This window comes from Trichoderma evansii (assembly GCF_050947405.1).
Source record: "Trichoderma evansii strain SZMC 28006 chromosome Unknown GGI43scaffold_19, whole genome shotgun sequence".
Taxonomy (NCBI): Eukaryota; Fungi; Ascomycota; class Sordariomycetes; order Hypocreales; family Hypocreaceae; genus Trichoderma; species Trichoderma evansii.
This window is the reverse complement of record NW_028145187.1, coordinates 159,732-175,449: the sequence shown is the minus strand read 5'-3', so window position 1 is coordinate 175,449 and position 15,718 is coordinate 159,732. Positions and strand designations below refer to the sequence as shown.

The 15,718-nt window shown below is 46.6% G+C and overlaps 5 protein-coding genes across 5 annotated transcripts; 3 read left to right on the top strand and 2 right to left on the bottom strand.

The window, feature by feature from the left end:
- Positions 1-2,257: 2,257 nt before the first annotated feature.
- On the top strand, positions 2,258-3,346 carry GGI43DRAFT_429263 (flavin reductase family protein; the record flags this gene model as incomplete). The annotated part of the gene is made up of 2 exons (XM_083209086.1): positions 2,258-3,064; positions 3,203-3,346. Exons 1-2 carry the CDS (start codon positions 2,309-2,311, stop codon positions 3,344-3,346), a joined length of 900 nt encoding a protein of 299 aa, XP_083057802.1. The 5' UTR covers positions 2,258-2,308.
- A 463-nt stretch (positions 3,347-3,809) lies between these two features.
- GGI43DRAFT_386326 (Homogentisate 1,2-dioxygenase) lies at positions 3,810-4,265 on the bottom strand (the record flags this gene model as incomplete). Its single annotated transcript, XM_083203778.1, has 1 exon — positions 3,810-4,265. The coding sequence occupies one exon, from the start codon at positions 4,263-4,265 to the stop codon at positions 3,810-3,812; it is 456 nt and encodes a 151-aa protein (XP_083057801.1).
- A 560-nt stretch (positions 4,266-4,825) lies between these two features.
- GGI43DRAFT_386325 (uncharacterized protein) lies at positions 4,826-5,446 on the top strand (the record flags this gene model as incomplete). Its single annotated transcript, XM_083203777.1, has 1 exon — positions 4,826-5,446. The coding sequence occupies one exon, from the start codon at positions 4,826-4,828 to the stop codon at positions 5,444-5,446; it is 621 nt and encodes a 206-aa protein (XP_083057800.1).
- Positions 5,447-6,745: 1,299 nt separating this feature from the next.
- On the top strand, positions 6,746-12,154 carry GGI43DRAFT_131252 (multidrug resistance-associated protein). Its single transcript, XM_083199168.1, has 5 exons — positions 6,746-7,351; positions 7,402-8,107; positions 8,175-8,263; positions 8,378-11,246; positions 11,307-12,154. Exons 1-5 carry the CDS (start codon positions 7,013-7,015, stop codon positions 12,011-12,013), a joined length of 4,710 nt encoding a protein of 1,569 aa, XP_083057799.1. The 5' UTR covers positions 6,746-7,012; the 3' UTR covers positions 12,014-12,154.
- A 709-nt stretch (positions 12,155-12,863) lies between these two features.
- Positions 12,864-15,104, bottom strand: GGI43DRAFT_412074 (uncharacterized protein). Its single transcript, XM_083206799.1, has one exon. The coding sequence runs from the start codon at positions 14,586-14,588 to the stop codon at positions 13,449-13,451; it is 1,140 nt and encodes a 379-aa protein (XP_083057798.1). The 5' UTR covers positions 14,589-15,104; the 3' UTR covers positions 12,864-13,448.
- Positions 15,105-15,718: the final 614 nt, after the last annotated feature.

Genomic DNA, 15,718 nt, shown 5'->3' with positions numbered 1-15,718 from the left:
TGGATCAAGTTGACGTCGACGATGAGGTGGTCCCCACACCGGGGGTCATTAATCTCGATCCTTCTAATTCCTGGATCAAGAAAGAGGAGCTCCGGAGCGCCTGGTGGGCTATCGCTTATTTGGAGAATTTTATATGTGTAACCAAAGACAGGCCACGCATGATTGATTGGGGTAAATGCAAGACAAAGCTTCCTTGTGACGATAAAGACTGGTTTGAAGGGTGTCAACGGTCGTCAATTTTTCTGCCAGCAAACGTCTACGATTTACGAGCATCTCTTCCAATACCGCACCACCTCTCCATTTTGGCATATCGAATCGTTACTATGCATCTAGGTGCTCAGATGATAGAGGCGGCGATAAATGACGATAGCATGCTGGAATCGGAGAACCTTTTCTCTATGATTAAAGAGTGCGCTACGTCGTGTAAACAACACATACCCATGGACTCAAGAATAGGATTGTCGCTGCAAGGTGACTCCAGACAGTTTAACGACCTGGCCGACCATTTCCATCTGCGAATAGTTCTTGAATGGCAAGTTCCATAGTCCCACCTCAGTCTATTTGCTACTGACCAGAAAGCTTGGCATATTTCTGATTATGAACAAAATTCGCTCTTTTACAGGAGCAACGCCGTCCGACACTTTCACATACTGCCGGGATGTCTCTCAGCAGCGTCGCAACAGCTTCGTTGCCGCCACATCTGAGTCCAAAGCGTTTTCTCTGGCCTTGTCTTCCTCCGACACAATTTGTTCTATTATTCGCGATTTATCTGCTGAAGACGTGGCGCGTTGCAATCCTTATCTCGCCTACACTCTGTGGGTGCCTTCGTGCCTCCAGCTGCTTGTCAAATTATTCACTCGAGCCGATCAGGAGCTGGCAGAGAAAGCGTCGCTTTCCTTGAAAATTTTAACAATGACTCTGGAAAGATTTGCAGAGTTCTCGGGTCTTGGCCAATTCGTTTTGAGTATGTTGCAGCCGGCTTTCTATCGCATCTTTGTCTCATTCGATGAAATCATGAACTGATGAGCAGTATATAGCTTCTTTCCGGCGATATGAACAGAAATTAACAGATCTCAAGTCATCAAATGAAAAACTCGGCGATGATGATCATTGGATCGCGACACGAATCTTGTGCTTTCCAAGCCATGTTGACGCCTCTTTTCTAAAAAGAAGCGACATCACTCAGCTATGCAGAAACTCGAATAGATAAAACACCTGCTTTTCATCAGACAGTGGAACATCCTTACAGCTGCACGGCTGCATCATCCGGTGTGCAATCAAGCACAGAAGGAGACCATCTTCTTCAGGGTGACATAGATAACTTTGACTATATCATTGAAGACGCGAATTGGATGTGGTCGGAGGGCTTTACTGGATATTCACTCTCGACACCGTCACGACCTGGTTTCGAAAATAGTTGATACAAAGTATTAGAGAAAAATAACACCAAGAAGACTGGTGGCTGCGGATAGGCTTGATTAGGGGTTTGTGTTAAAGATATTAATTCAGAGGTTGCGATAACTTCCATGGATCATGATGCCACGTGTGGAGAACATCCAGAACAGATACCTTTAAGGATCAGTCGGCATTAAGATAATCAAAATTGCCGTTCACCAATTGTCTTTGTTTTCGGGCGGATAATACTGGTTGGCCCGCGTTGGGTGTTTTATCTTCCACGCCTCATCTGACGCAGCCCTAGAGAACTCCACATACCTTAACATAACAAGCTATAAAATTCGCAAGTTACCTCCTGTAAGCCATTAGGTCAATTTTGCGCAGAGGCTTCCTTGAATACTGAGTTGGCGAGCGCTGGTCATGGTGGCATGCTAATACTGATAGGAGACGGAAATGGCTAAATGTGTACTTCTGGCTAAGCCAGTCATATTTCCCATGGGAGGCTAGAGCATAATAGCCTTGAACTAATTAATTCTATTTATCAATGAACAAGAATAGGTCCACCTAACGCGATATTCTATACGGAGTTCGGTAAAATGATATCTATTTGCAAGACTCGTCGACTAATGCTATCTGCGACGGCCTTTCTAGGAGCGGGTGGTCGGGCAAACTCTTCGGGCGGGGCATTTCTAATCAGAGGATATTCCCACTCTTATATCGGCTCCGGGCCAATTGATCGCCACTCTGAATTTTTGCGTGTTATTACCGGCAATGGCGAAAACAAGCATGAAAGTATATTTCGAATTATTATAAGCCCACTATTGACATTTTGTTTTCTTCAATATCTTGAGAAAAGTGATATCACGAATCTCGATTGACTCTCCTTATCCACTCCACTATCTCTACCTACACAATGAGTTCCGAGCCTCGGCCCGCTGAGACCGCAAATGGACACAAGACGCAAAAGTCCGAATTAAAGAATGAGGAAGCATCACGACCGCCATGGGATGAGACCGCTCCAACTTTTGTCCAAACTCCTGAGCCTGGCTGGACCTTTGGCTCTGGTGCCAACGACACACATGTGCGAGCTTCGACCTCTGCGGCGACTGCTAAGCATGTCGCCATCGACCCTTTTGCGCCAGACCGTAAAGCATTGGACAATTACAGACTGCTCGTGAGCGGGGTTGTTCCGCGGCCCATTGCACTCATTTCGACGCGGTCTCCCGATGGCACAGTCGAGAACTTGGCGCCGATGAGCTTCTTCCAGATGGTGAATATAGATCCACCCATCTTAGCAGTCGGATTAACGAGCTCGTTAAAAGAAGCCAAAGATACGTTGCTCAACCTCGTTCAGTCGAGGGAGTGCGTCATAAACGTCGTCAGCGAAGGCTTTATTGAAGCTGTAAATGCCACGAGTATTAATGCCCCTTTCGGAGTCTCTGAGTGGGAAATAGCTGGCTTGACTCCTGTGCATGATTGCCACACTGTGTCATGCGCACGTGTCAAGGAGTCAATCTTTAGTATCGAGGCTCGTCTTGAGAGTGTTCGAGAGTTTACTAGTCGCAGTAACCCTGGAAAGAAATCGGGCTGCCTTGTGTTGCTTGAGGTTACTTATTTCTGGGCGAGAGAAGACGCTCTAAATGAAGATAAGAATCATCTAGATCTTGCGGTTTGTCTCACCTACTTACCTTTCTTGCCTACTTATCTCATCTCTTGCTTACGACCCCTCTATCCATTAAATCTATCAGACGTCATTATTTCTTGACTTGTTTGTCATAAGAAAACATTTGACTGACTCATTAATCAGGTTTTGCGTCCGATGAGTAGGTTAGGGGGTAATATGTACGGCAAAACAACCCACGTCATGGAACTGAACCGCCCGGACTTTGAAAAAGATTTAAATGGATTCGAAGGCTTGGAAAAGTTAAAAGAGGCCAAAGAAAAGCAGTAATGAAAGCTACACAGCCTCGTTGGAGAGACTTTTTGCGATATATTATTAGAATAGATAATAAGCTGAGCGTTTGTGCAACAACTCGGCATGCAACGCGATTTCCATGCGCATAAATGTAGCGAGGCATAGCCTAACAAGAAGCATCAAATGGAATGTCATTATAATTTCCAAGACATGAAAATATTAAATATTGTCGAATAGGTTATGTTTTATTCAACCTGGGCCAAATCGAAATGCTTCCCATGCTAGGTTACAGATGCTGTCAGCTATTAAGCGGGTAAAATTGAATAAATAGAAACGACAGCTATCTATCCTATCGCCCACAGGAAGTCGTTAATTTTATAAGTGATTCGTAGACATGTCCACCAATAATTGTAATTCAAAAGCGATCAAAAAATTCTTGGTTCTCTATATAATCTTTAAATAAGTAGTACATGCATTGTTCTTAACTTCGTTCACTCTTCTAATCCTTAAAAATATCCTCTACCTGGCGCTTGTCATTCTTTTTCCCTGCCTCAGCAGCCCAATCAGTCAAGTAGAGAGGGCACTCAAACTCCAAAAGCCCAAATGCGAAGCCGTCATCCTGCACCATCACTGGTTTAGTTGTGTCCGATGCTTTCATGGCCTGATAAAGCTCTTCTCCCTGGCCGTGGGTTGCCATTGACCCGTTAAGGAAGGCTGCCACTGGTCCGGACTCACGCTTAAGATGGTTGAACGGAGAATCTTCACGTTGGTCGCTGATGATACCAAAAACAAAATCTTGCATTGTGTTGCGATGGTACCATGGCAGTGGATACGTGTTTTCTGCCACTTGCCAACGAGGCCCAACGAAGGCAAAGTCAACGACAGCAGTGCCAGGAGCTTTTCCGAATGAAGGAGCCGTCAACACAACAAACACTGAGGGATAAAATGACGGCATCCCGCCAAAAGAAATAATCTGAGCGCGAGATATATATTTTCGTCCAAATATATTTCGGTATGAACCCAGTATTCTCACCGGCCCTCTCCCATGTCCCGGCTGTGAGGGTAACTGGGGGCTTTTGGACCTTGATGATGGTATCAATTACACCTCGCGTAACCTGATAAATCATATCGTTACTATGCATTCGCCATTAAGTCACAAAAAATATGCCTCTAGCCAGGGCTTTTGATGGTTATTATAGCGATATCACACGAGAGGAGAAACTGTTGTACCTCCGCACCACATTAGAAAGAGATCATCGCGGCGAAATGTCTGTCTACTCTGTTTGGCGTATTTATGAGCCCCCGATCGATCAACCTCTGCCTGTTATATCAAAATATGAATTTCTTGATATATGTAACAAATCAGTCCCAATTTATATTTTACACGGCCATTGGCAACTTGCTGGCACACTTTACAACTGTATATATAAAAGATGATTTAAGCCTTTTTGGAGTGAGATCGAATACGGACGTTTTATTGCTAAATTCATTGCCCCAAAAAATACTCAACCAACAATGGACAGAATACAAAGTATCATCGCTCTAAATAAAGCCATCTGCGCAGAAATTAATGAACGTAAAGAATACACGAGGGTGATCGCCTCGGGAACCGATGACTTTCCTATAGTTGAGGGCCATCAAAATTACATCCTCCAGTCACTATTCCAAGTTCTGCTCATTATCATTCATCCCAGAGATTGGAACGGAGAGGATTCAAGTTTAATAGGAGGCCTTCCGGTTACTATAGTACGCACTGGAGTGGAAAATGGACTAAGCTCGCCTATTACGTTCGAGTCAATCGTTGATAAGATTTATGAATACACTGGGGAAAACGCAATTAAAACAACATTGGAGACTGCTATCGATTTCGTTATGGGACTAGAAACTCGCGAAACCAGGGCATTTGGTCTTCAGCCCGATCCAACTGCCTCGTGGAATCCAGATGTTTGTCTTTACCAATGGCGAGATTTAATGCCGTATGATCAGTTGATTGGGCCTACTACTCGGTTTGTGGATACTGAAAAGAATCCGCAGCGATTCGATCGAGAATTTAGAGCCTTTGATGAAAGTTTTGCAATTATTGAGCAACGAGAGATTCGGCGGTATGCTCAATGGCGTTCACAACAGCAGTCTTGATGATATTGATTGGCTAACCCAAAACTCCAACATACTTATATTCAGCACTATTTCTTTCTCCTAGGACCGAAGCTAAAGGTTTTTACCCTCTACACTCATGCCATTTCGGATAGCACGGCATCTATCAGCCAGAAAGGATTGCAGATGCATGTCGATGTGGGCAGCATATAGCGTGCAACATTTTGCGATAAATGGAGATTTATGACTCAGATCGTTGAGTTAAATGAAGTAAAATCATAGCCATAGTTAGAAGACGTACTAGAAGAGTTAAGTCTGTATAGGATGGCAGTCTCCGACTATATTCCGCACCTTGTGAGTTTGTCTATGACTTCAGTTTAATATCTAATAAGCGGGACAGGCCTCTAATAAATAGAGTCATTGCATTAATATACATATGCACACGCGGCACTAGTGAGTCATACGAAACATCCGCCGCGGGATCTCTCAATCCCCTGGTTATAAAATGCTTCGGCTCATTGCGCAAATCATGACAGGGTTTAAAAAAATACTGTCCATTTTATTTTCATCAGTTTTTGCTAGCATAGGCTTCAAGCCGAAAAGACCTCTTATATTTTCATCTAACGGCAGCTCGCTTACGCATCCTCTGTATATAAGATCATCTTCAATATTAGTAATTTCGCGGCCTATAACAGCTTTCAGGCCTATGTTGAGATGAGTAATAGTAGTAGTCAAAATTTGGTAGCGGCAGCTAGTCGGCTTTAGTATCCCATTCCTGGTTAATCGCTGCTATGTCTAGCCATTTATAAGACGGGAAGAGCACCATCACATGCAAGCTACGCACTGATCAGGCACAGCGCGCTTGGGACATGCACCAGGTCCAAGCACTTGGTAACGGATCGAGTGGATTGCCTGTTTGGGGAAGCAAGTCAAGCGAGGACTCATCAGCATTGGCACGTAGCATCCTGCGTATAAGTCGTATCGGTGGGTGGCCCGGTTGGTGTCTTGGCTGTCCCAATCGGACGTCGTATTGGTGTAGCGCTCCGATTGGTAGAGCCCCAAATTGATGAATCTGTGGAGTACTCCGAGTTCCGTACAGTCGATAGCAATTGAACGGAGTAACGCCTAGCTTTACAGCCGTATCTTCGCTAACGCTAAGGCCTACTTTGCTATCTGGGGAAGCCCACCTAGTGTTATTTGCGTGAATCATGGATCGCCCAACTTTTATCCCCAGTATTACTCCGAATCACGAAACCATTAGTAGCTGAGATTTCCACTATCTACAGAATACCGTAATCTAGGAGCGATAATATCCCGAGTATTATGACCCATTATCTACTCCATAGGGCGCACCAGGCAGCAGGAGTTAGCGAATGGAGGAACCAGGCTCACAAAAGTCCCTTCCCTATCCAGCTAGATTGACCCATTGACTCACACACCGACGGCGAACTCTTTGCGGCGCGTGGCACGGCGTCCCGCTATTAATTCCGACTAATCAACTCGTGCTTTGGTTTAAAGATCTCAATGCCAAGCAATTCCTGTTGTCAACTCCAGTGAATAGTCTTTGCAAATTCGTGAGGCTGCGAGGCAGACAACTGGGTGCGCGCGATGGGATCGCTTTACCAGCCAGATTATGTGGCCTTGGGCTTGGCGATCTTGATCGCTCTGCTCTCTATTCCGTTTATTCGGAAGCTTGTCACGGGCCGTCGAAACACCAAGGCTCTGAACCAAGATGGCATCACATACGAAGACAACGACGGAGTCGCGAGTGAAGACTCAGTAGCTCAATTTTCGAACAAGCGCCAGTTTATCGCTATTTTCATCATCACTGTCTTAGCAATCGCAATTTCTGGCGCAGATGCAATTTTCACGGCTGTCCAGCAAGGATTCGACTTTTCACGTTCATCAGTACCTCTTCTGGGGTTATTCTTGCTTGTGCCTGCTTGGGTAAGTCGCGATGGCTTGCGCATTCTGACCTTGAAGCTGACATTCTCTAGATACTTTTGCTTTTGCAATTCACAGTCGCTTCTAGAGAAGTGGCGCCAGTGGCGAGATTCAACACTGCTGCCTCAAGCCTCTATTCGTGCTCCTCAATTACTGCTATAGCTTCTGTGAATCTTCATGCAATCAATGGCCTCGACTACGGTTACGGCGATGGCCTTTTCGTTACTGCAATTTTGACGGGAATTCAAATCGTCGCATCACTGGCTTTGTTTGCAACAGTTTGGGTAATCCGTAGACGGCCAGACGTCTTCCGTCCAAATGGAAAAGTCGTTGATACGCTATTCACAGGCACTCTCTGGGAGAGATATAGCTTTAGTTGGAGCTTGGGAATGCTTAACGCCGCTGGCACAGAGAAATTTGAGAATTCAGACATGCCATCTATGGATCATGCTACGAGATCGGAAAATTCGACTGCAGACTTTAAGCGCATGATTTTCAGGGAAGAAGAGCTCCCTCTGTGGGCGCACATTACCTGGAAATATCGATGGATGTTCCTTTACCAGTGGTCCATGATTCTTTTCACAAACTTTTTCGATGTCGCTCCCGCCTTTGCAAATTTACAGCTGCTTCGGTACCTCGAAACTCGCAACGACAGTGGTATTATTGACCCCGTGGCGTGGAAATGGGTAGGCGCAATTGTTGTGGCTACAATCAGTTCGCGCTTGGTTGACTCCAGAGTCATGTGGTCGGAGATGGCTGGTATGAGATCCCCTTGTCTTTTTTCACTTCCGTTGGCTTTTTAGACCTGCTAATAATATTTGCTTAGATATTGTTATCCCTCTGAGATCAACTTTGACCGGGCTGATGTACGAGAAACTGATGAGAATTGAGGACTCACTTCATGTTCCCAAAAAGGTAAGACATGATTTCGTCATCTGGCAAAATATGACATCCTCATTACCAGAATACAGCGCATTTCGGAGAGTTACTCTCCTCAGCATTCTAATTGAAGCTAATCATCTGTTTTAGGAGTCTTCGGATTCAAGCGCTGAAAGCGCTGAAAATTCCGAGGATACCAAGGAGCAAGACGGCCAACCATCTTCAAAATCCCAGCAAGATATTGTCAACATGTTTTCGGTCGACTGTGATGCAATCGCCCGATTTGGATCTCAAAGCGCACAATACGTAAACTGTGCCGGACAATTTATTGTAATCGTTGCGTTTTTGCTCCATCTTGTCGGTTGGCAAAGTCTGTCTGCAGGAATGCTGGGACTCTTAATCCTCTTCCCTATAAACCGAGCTCTCGCAGCGGTATACGGCAAAAACCAGAAAGTTTTGATGAAACTTCGTGATGAGAGAGCCGCTGTCACCACAGAAGCACTGAGCGGAATTCGACAGATCAAATTCTCTGCGATCGAAACCCAGTGGACGGACAAAATTGAGAATGTGCGTGAGGGAGAGCTTTCGATGCTTTGGAAGACACGACTCGACAACATTTACATGGCCTTCGCTTCGGAGCTTACTCCTATTGTCATCACGGCACTTTCTTTGGCGACTTACTCTTACATCAACGGAAACCTATTGCCTTCGGTTGCTTTTACCGCGATTACGCTATTCAGATTCCTTGAGGGCATTGTGGAACATATCCCGCTGTTGTTGGTTACAGCTATTAACGCCAAAGTCAGCTGCGACAGAATCGATAAATTCTTCCGCATGCCTGATAAGGCCGATAATGTTCACCCAGGCGCTGCGATTTCGTTCAGCAACGCCACCATCACGTTTCCCTTTGGCTCGGATGGTCCCACGGAAGACCAGTTTGCTCTGCGAAAGCTCAACCTTAATTTCCCCAACACTGGTCTGAGCATTATTTCAGGACCTACTGGATCTGGAAAATCACTGCTCTTGGCTGCGATCCTCGGCGAGGCTGAAGTTCTCGGTGGTTATATACAAGTTCCCAAAGCGCCTCCTCCAGAACAACGATTTGACAGCAAAGCAACTGCCGCCAACTGGATCATTCCTGATGCCATCTGCTTCATCTCTCAGACTCCATGGATTGAAAACGCCACCATTAAGAATAACGTGCTCTTTGGCCTCCCATTCGACCCTGTTAGATACCAAAAGGTTCTTGAAGCTTGCGCTCTTGCACAAGATCTTTCTCTATTTGAAGATGGCGATGAAACCGAGGTTGGAGCTCAAGGAATTACGCTAAGTGGTGGTCAGAAATGGCGATTGACTCTGGCACGAGCTCTGTACTCCAGAGCAGGCATTATGGTTATCGACGATGTGTTCAGTGCCCTCGATGCACATGTTGGAAAGGACGTCTTTGCGAATGCACTTTTGGGCGATCTTTCAAAGGGAAGAACCCGAATTCTTGTTACTCACCACACCTCACTCTGCCTACCGCGTGCAGATTACGCTGTACATCTCTCGGCCACTGGAATTGTCCAACATGCAGGCTCTATTGAGGAACTACGACGCACCAAGGTCCTGAACCAGATTATCGAAGCCGATGACGCCGCGGAGCCCGAAGAAGGACAGGAAGAAATTGATTCAGCGATTGTACAAACTAATGGTTCAACCTCAAACCCATCACACACTCCTGCACCCAAGGCTAAGAAAGCACCCAAGAAGCTTGTGGAAGACGAGAAACGAGAGACTGGAAGAGTAAAAACTGCCGTCTACGTTGGATACCTCAGATCTTTCAGCGGATATACCCTCGGCGCTTTTCTCGTCCTTTTGTATGCCTTGGCTCAAGCTTTCACGCTTGGTCGCACGTATTGGATCAAAACCTGGTCTGGTGCATACGGAGAAGCTGATGCTACATTCTCACCGCGTATGACATATCATTATCAGGACAATCTACAGACGCAGCTTTTTGCTCGACCAGCAAGCTACGCCAACTCAACAGACGCGGCTGTGAGTACTCAATCAGAGGCTCAAATCAGAAGCCTTTGGTTCTATCTCGGAATCTACTGCGCTATATCGCTCGTATCGGTTATTGTTTCTGTCAGCCGTCTGTACTGCGTTTATCTCGGTTCACTCCGTGCATCACGAAAGATTTTCCAGGGCATCTTGCGCAGTGTACTCCGAGCACCACTTCGATGGTTAGATACTGTGCCTACAGGAAGAATTTTGAACAGATTCACGGGAGACTTCACCAGCATGGACGCTTCATTGGGTACTAATTTCTACTACTTTGCTAATGTAGTCTGGGATATCCTCGGTGTTTTGGTGGCAGGTGTTTTCGTCTCACCATACATGATCTTTATTGCGATTATCCTTCTCGCCATCTGCACCCTCTACGCTCAAAAATACATGGCTGCAGCACGAACTATCAAGAGACTCGAGTCCACCAACAAGTCTCCAGTCATTTCGCATTTCGCATCTTCTCTCAGCGGTCTCTCAACCATCCGAGCATTCTCCAAGTCATCCGAATTCACCGGTAGAATGTTTACTCTTATCGATGACTGGGCAGCTTGCACCTGGTACATCTCAGCTTTCCGCATGTGGCTCATGATTCGCATTGGTATTACGGCTTCCATGTTTTCTGCTGTTGTTGGTGTTCTTGTTATCACCACACCAAGTATCGATGCCAGTTTGGCCGGCTTTGTCCTCTCCTTTGCGCTGAGCTTTGGTCACTATATCAACTGGGGTATCTCTGTTTCCACTCAGACGGAACTCGATATGAACGCGACAGAGCGTATTTTCGAGTACACGAATTTGGAAATTGAAGAGCAGGGCGGAGAGGAAGTACGCGCAAGTTGGCCCGAGGAAGGAAAGATTGAGGTCGAGAAGTTGGAAGTCGGATATGCCGAAGGTTTGCCCTCTGTTCTCAAAGGGCTGAGCTTCACTGCCGAAAGGAACCAAAGAATTGGAATCGTTGGTAGAACAGGTGGAGGTAAGTCTCGTTTACACGCATTCCATGAAGTTGAAAGTAACCCACGCTGACATTAACCAGGAAAATCCACCTTGTCGCTCGCCCTTTTCCGCTTCCTTCACACTCGATCAGGCAGCATTACGATCGACGGCGTTGATATTTCCAAGATCAAGCTCCACGACTTGCGCACGCGTCTAGCCATTATCCCACAAGATCCTTTCCTATTTTCGGGCACTATTCGCTCGAATCTCGACCCTTTCAACCAATTCACCGACTATGAGCTGCAGAAAGCCCTTGAGCGATCCCACCTCGTTCCTTCGAACCCTGGCACGCCAGTTGGCGAATCAAATGTTGAGGGCGCAATTCTCTCTGCTAGCGCCACCATTAGTTCGGACACGAATTCTTCTCTAACGCTGTCATCTCCCGTTGCATCCGGCGGCTCTAACCTTTCACACGGCCAGAAGCAGCTGCTTTGCATCGCGCGTGCAATTCTGTCACGTCCAAAGGTCTTGCTATTGGATGAGGCCACTTCGGCTGTCGATATGGAGACTGATAGACTGATTCAGCAGTCTATTCGTCAAGAGTTTTCCGATTCCACACTATTAGTCATTGCGCATCGATTAAGCACAGTAGTGGATTTCGATCGGATATTGGTGATTAAGGACGGTGTCGATGCGGAGTTCGGCAGTCCAAAGGAGCTACTACAAATAGAGGGTGGATTATTCAAGGAGATGGTTTCTCACAGTGGTGAGAAAGATGAATTGGAGAGATTGATTATGGAAAAATAGACATTTAGAACAACTATGATACAGATTGGAAATCTTAGGGAGGTAATAGGTAATGGAGTAGGAGCGGCGTTATTCTCTTTCAATGCTGCTACCTAACATTCAGAATGTAACGCAATACCAAAAAGTTATTAATTGTTTAAACTCTTCAGTATGAGCATGAAGCGATATATGTAGGAGTGAAAATCATGGAGCCTATCCAAGAAGCTACCTATACCCAAACACCTTCTCCGAGATACATGCTAATCCTACTACTGCTTCTACTGCTGCGATTCTCCTAATCACGAAAGGTTCCCCGGGGAGCATCAGTTCGGGGATGTGTCGCTTTCCGTGTTTCGTCGAACATATTGGCTAATGCAGTCCCAGACGTCTTGTGCCGGCTTGTTCGACCACACCTCGGGCAGTCACTTGACCAGTTTTTTTTTTGGCTAAGAATATTCGGGGAGGCCTTCTGTGACCTGTTCCTATCCTATGGCGGTGTAGCTGTCCGCATCTGCGACCTAGTGATGGATGAGGGTTTAGTGAAAGCGGTAAAAGACAGCTTTGTGGGAGTGGTCTTGTCAAACAAGGTTCCGTCAGGGTAGTTATCGCAGATTAATATTCAAATTACTACGTCAACTTTATATCTGCTATTATTACGATAGATAAGAATACTATTCTACTACTTCCTTGCTCGTTTTGCGGTCCATATTTTCATTCCCCCATAATGCTCCAACTCTCGACAGGCGCCACACTGCACAATAGCGCTACCGTATAGTGTCCTTACCGCTTGTTTGGTAACCCGATGACTAACCATTCGTTTAATTTCCCGCGTCTGGATAATGGAAATTAAAACTTGCCAAATTCGGCAATTGCCTGAAACAAGAGAATAGCATTAGCCAACTTCGCGCGGCATCTGTACACGTATACACGTAAGTATTATGACATAAACGTCAAAAAATAGCAATATCCTAATCCGATAGATTGCACAGTGGGAGATCTGAAAAACTCATCATATTATATGACACGCGTATATGCCTTGCGGCACGTAGATTGACCAAGATCCAAAAGCCATTATGTCGCACATTATGTCGTACCCCTATTCTCTACATACCAAAAAGCAATACAAAAAAAAGGAAAGAAAAAAAGCCAACGACAACAACTCGCTAAGGAACCATCTCGTCTTATATTAGATAGATGAAAAAGAATAAAAAAAAAATAGCCCCATTTAACGTTCCCTTTATATAAACTCAGATGATATCATTCTCAAAAACAAATAAAAATTATTTCCAAATTTCTCACGCCTTTGTTTAATGATACCGCAACATCGTCCATCACATGATGCTAACCAAAAGAAGAAAGGATTTCCCAAACAGAAAAGGGGACGAAGAAAAAAAAACAATGAGGGAAAAAAATAAAAAACAAAAAATAAAAGCGAGATAGAGATTTTTTTTTAGCTTTATTGCCTTGACCTTGTCCGTATGCCCGTCATGGACGACGAGCTTCTAATAGAGCTCGTGGTGGTAAGCATCGCAGGCGTACCGCCCTCGAGCCTCTGCCGGTTGTCAAAGTCCTTCAAGAAGGCATACACGCTGCCCAGCGGCAGATATTCCAGTAGTGGTCGTAGTTCGTCGGGAAACATTTCGGCCCCATTGTCTCTAATCTCTTCGTTGGCGCGGTTAAGCCGCAAGATCTGCATCCAAGACACGATATCGTCGCCCAGCAGAAAGGCCGGGAATCGCGCCTTGGACATGTCGTCGAGGATCCAAGAGTTGCGAAAGTATGGTCGGTTTAGGAATCCAGAGATCGCCACGTAGGCCGGCACGTCCCGAGGGTCTTTGATGCCTTCTGGAATGTCGCTTAGGTGCGCCACGGGGGCCATCCACTTCATAAAGGGGGCATAGTTCTCTGGATGGGCCTCGCGGTCGCCCGGCTCGCCAAAGGTGCGAGGCATCGCCCTGTCCCACGCCTTGATGATCTCAATAGCGAGATCAGACGTCGAGTCCTTCTGCCCCAGCCAGCCTACCACCATTTTGGCGTGGTGGTACGCTTTCGCCATGTGTGACCGCCGTTCGGCCTCCTCACGCGCGTCTCGCGGGTTGATACATAGGAGATCGAGCCATATCCGCAGAGGCGGTGTACCTCCTTTTGGCACGCCTGGCTCAGCGAGCATCTGTCGAACGCCCTTCAGGAGAGACCGCAGCCAGCCAGGGGCTTTCTTTGGCGGCGTGGGCAGAGGCGGTGGCATCGACGCCGGGCCCGGGAGATCAGTGGTCGAAGCATCCGGAGTTGGGAGCGAAGCCGCCAAGAACACGACTCGCATATACTGCAGCGCCTGGGCGAGGTGGACTGGAATGGTTATACTGGCGCCGTTTAGGAGGATCGTCTCCGTGGCATTGATATCGCCGTATAGCGCCGAGAGGCCGATGAAGTTGGACGCATCGCTTAGCTTCTCGTGCACCAAACGGCACACGACGCGTTCGCTGATGTCGTTGGTCAACGGCGGCTGTAGCTCGAGCAAGCGCACTTCGTTTCCGGACCGATCCAGTGGGCGGTACCGAATAGTTGTCGCAACCTCGGGCGGGGCCATGATTGACATACGAAGGATGCTTGTGAACTTTCAAAAAGGTTACCTTCGCACGGGATGGAAGGTAAGCAACCCAATTTTTTTTGGTAATCTCGATTGCGGCGGCACTTATAACAACCAGGAAGGGGTCGTGTCATTTCCGCGGTAACATTGGGCTTGAATATGAGCCCTTGCTGCGCATCCCCATGCCGGGGTCAGCTGTCTGTAGCCGCATTAACAACACCAAAGCCGTCAAACAGACCAATGGCACGGTCCGCCGCTAGCTTGAGAGCCCGTGCCGTCTACTAGATCAGCCACCCACTGGCCAGAGCGTACGGATTATCTACAGCGCTACACATCTTGGAGTTTTCGAGATGAGGCTTTCGAGACAAGCACTTGACACTCCAAGTCTTCTGGAACTATACTCCATACGTGTAGTCATTTTTCGAGCACGAATACGGGTCATTGTAACGGAGTCTGTTGCACTCTATCCACAATTAGCTTTTAGTCTTTGGGAGGATTGTCCAATTGCCGCGAGGTGCGGCAGGATACGTTATTCTCTCTGCGCCTATACCCCGATTCAGCCTCGGCACATCCGTATTGGGTTCGCGTCGGGGTTGACTACCCACCTCAGGTAGACTGGGTCTATGACAGAGCTGATTAACATCCAATCAGATCCTAGCTTCGACAAGACGGGCCCTGTTACTCGCCCAGCGAGCTGCATTTGACAGGGAAGATGGTGCTCAAATCATATCATTGGACGGGGGTTATCTTGGTACATGTAGCATTACCTAAGTTTGATAGCGTAACACTTCCAGGAATGACCCATACTAATACGACTATGGAGCACCTTTTACTCATACAGTATGCGATACCTGCTTGTAATCATTTGTACGAAACCAGGTTTATTTTTCCTCAATCCTGGCAACCAGCAAGGCTTAGCATTGACGCAGCGGGTTGCTGGCTGGTCGTCGTAAAAGTCCTACGAACCGTAAGCATCAGCCCTGGCCCTCAATTGCTGAATCTAGAAATAAACATAAATAATGCAATGGAGAGGGATCCGATGTATCGTGCAGGTGATGCCTAGCATAACGAGCCTGCCACGCGGCTGACGATCCATCACCAATGTTACATCTCGCTTGTCAGCGGTCATGGAAGATATA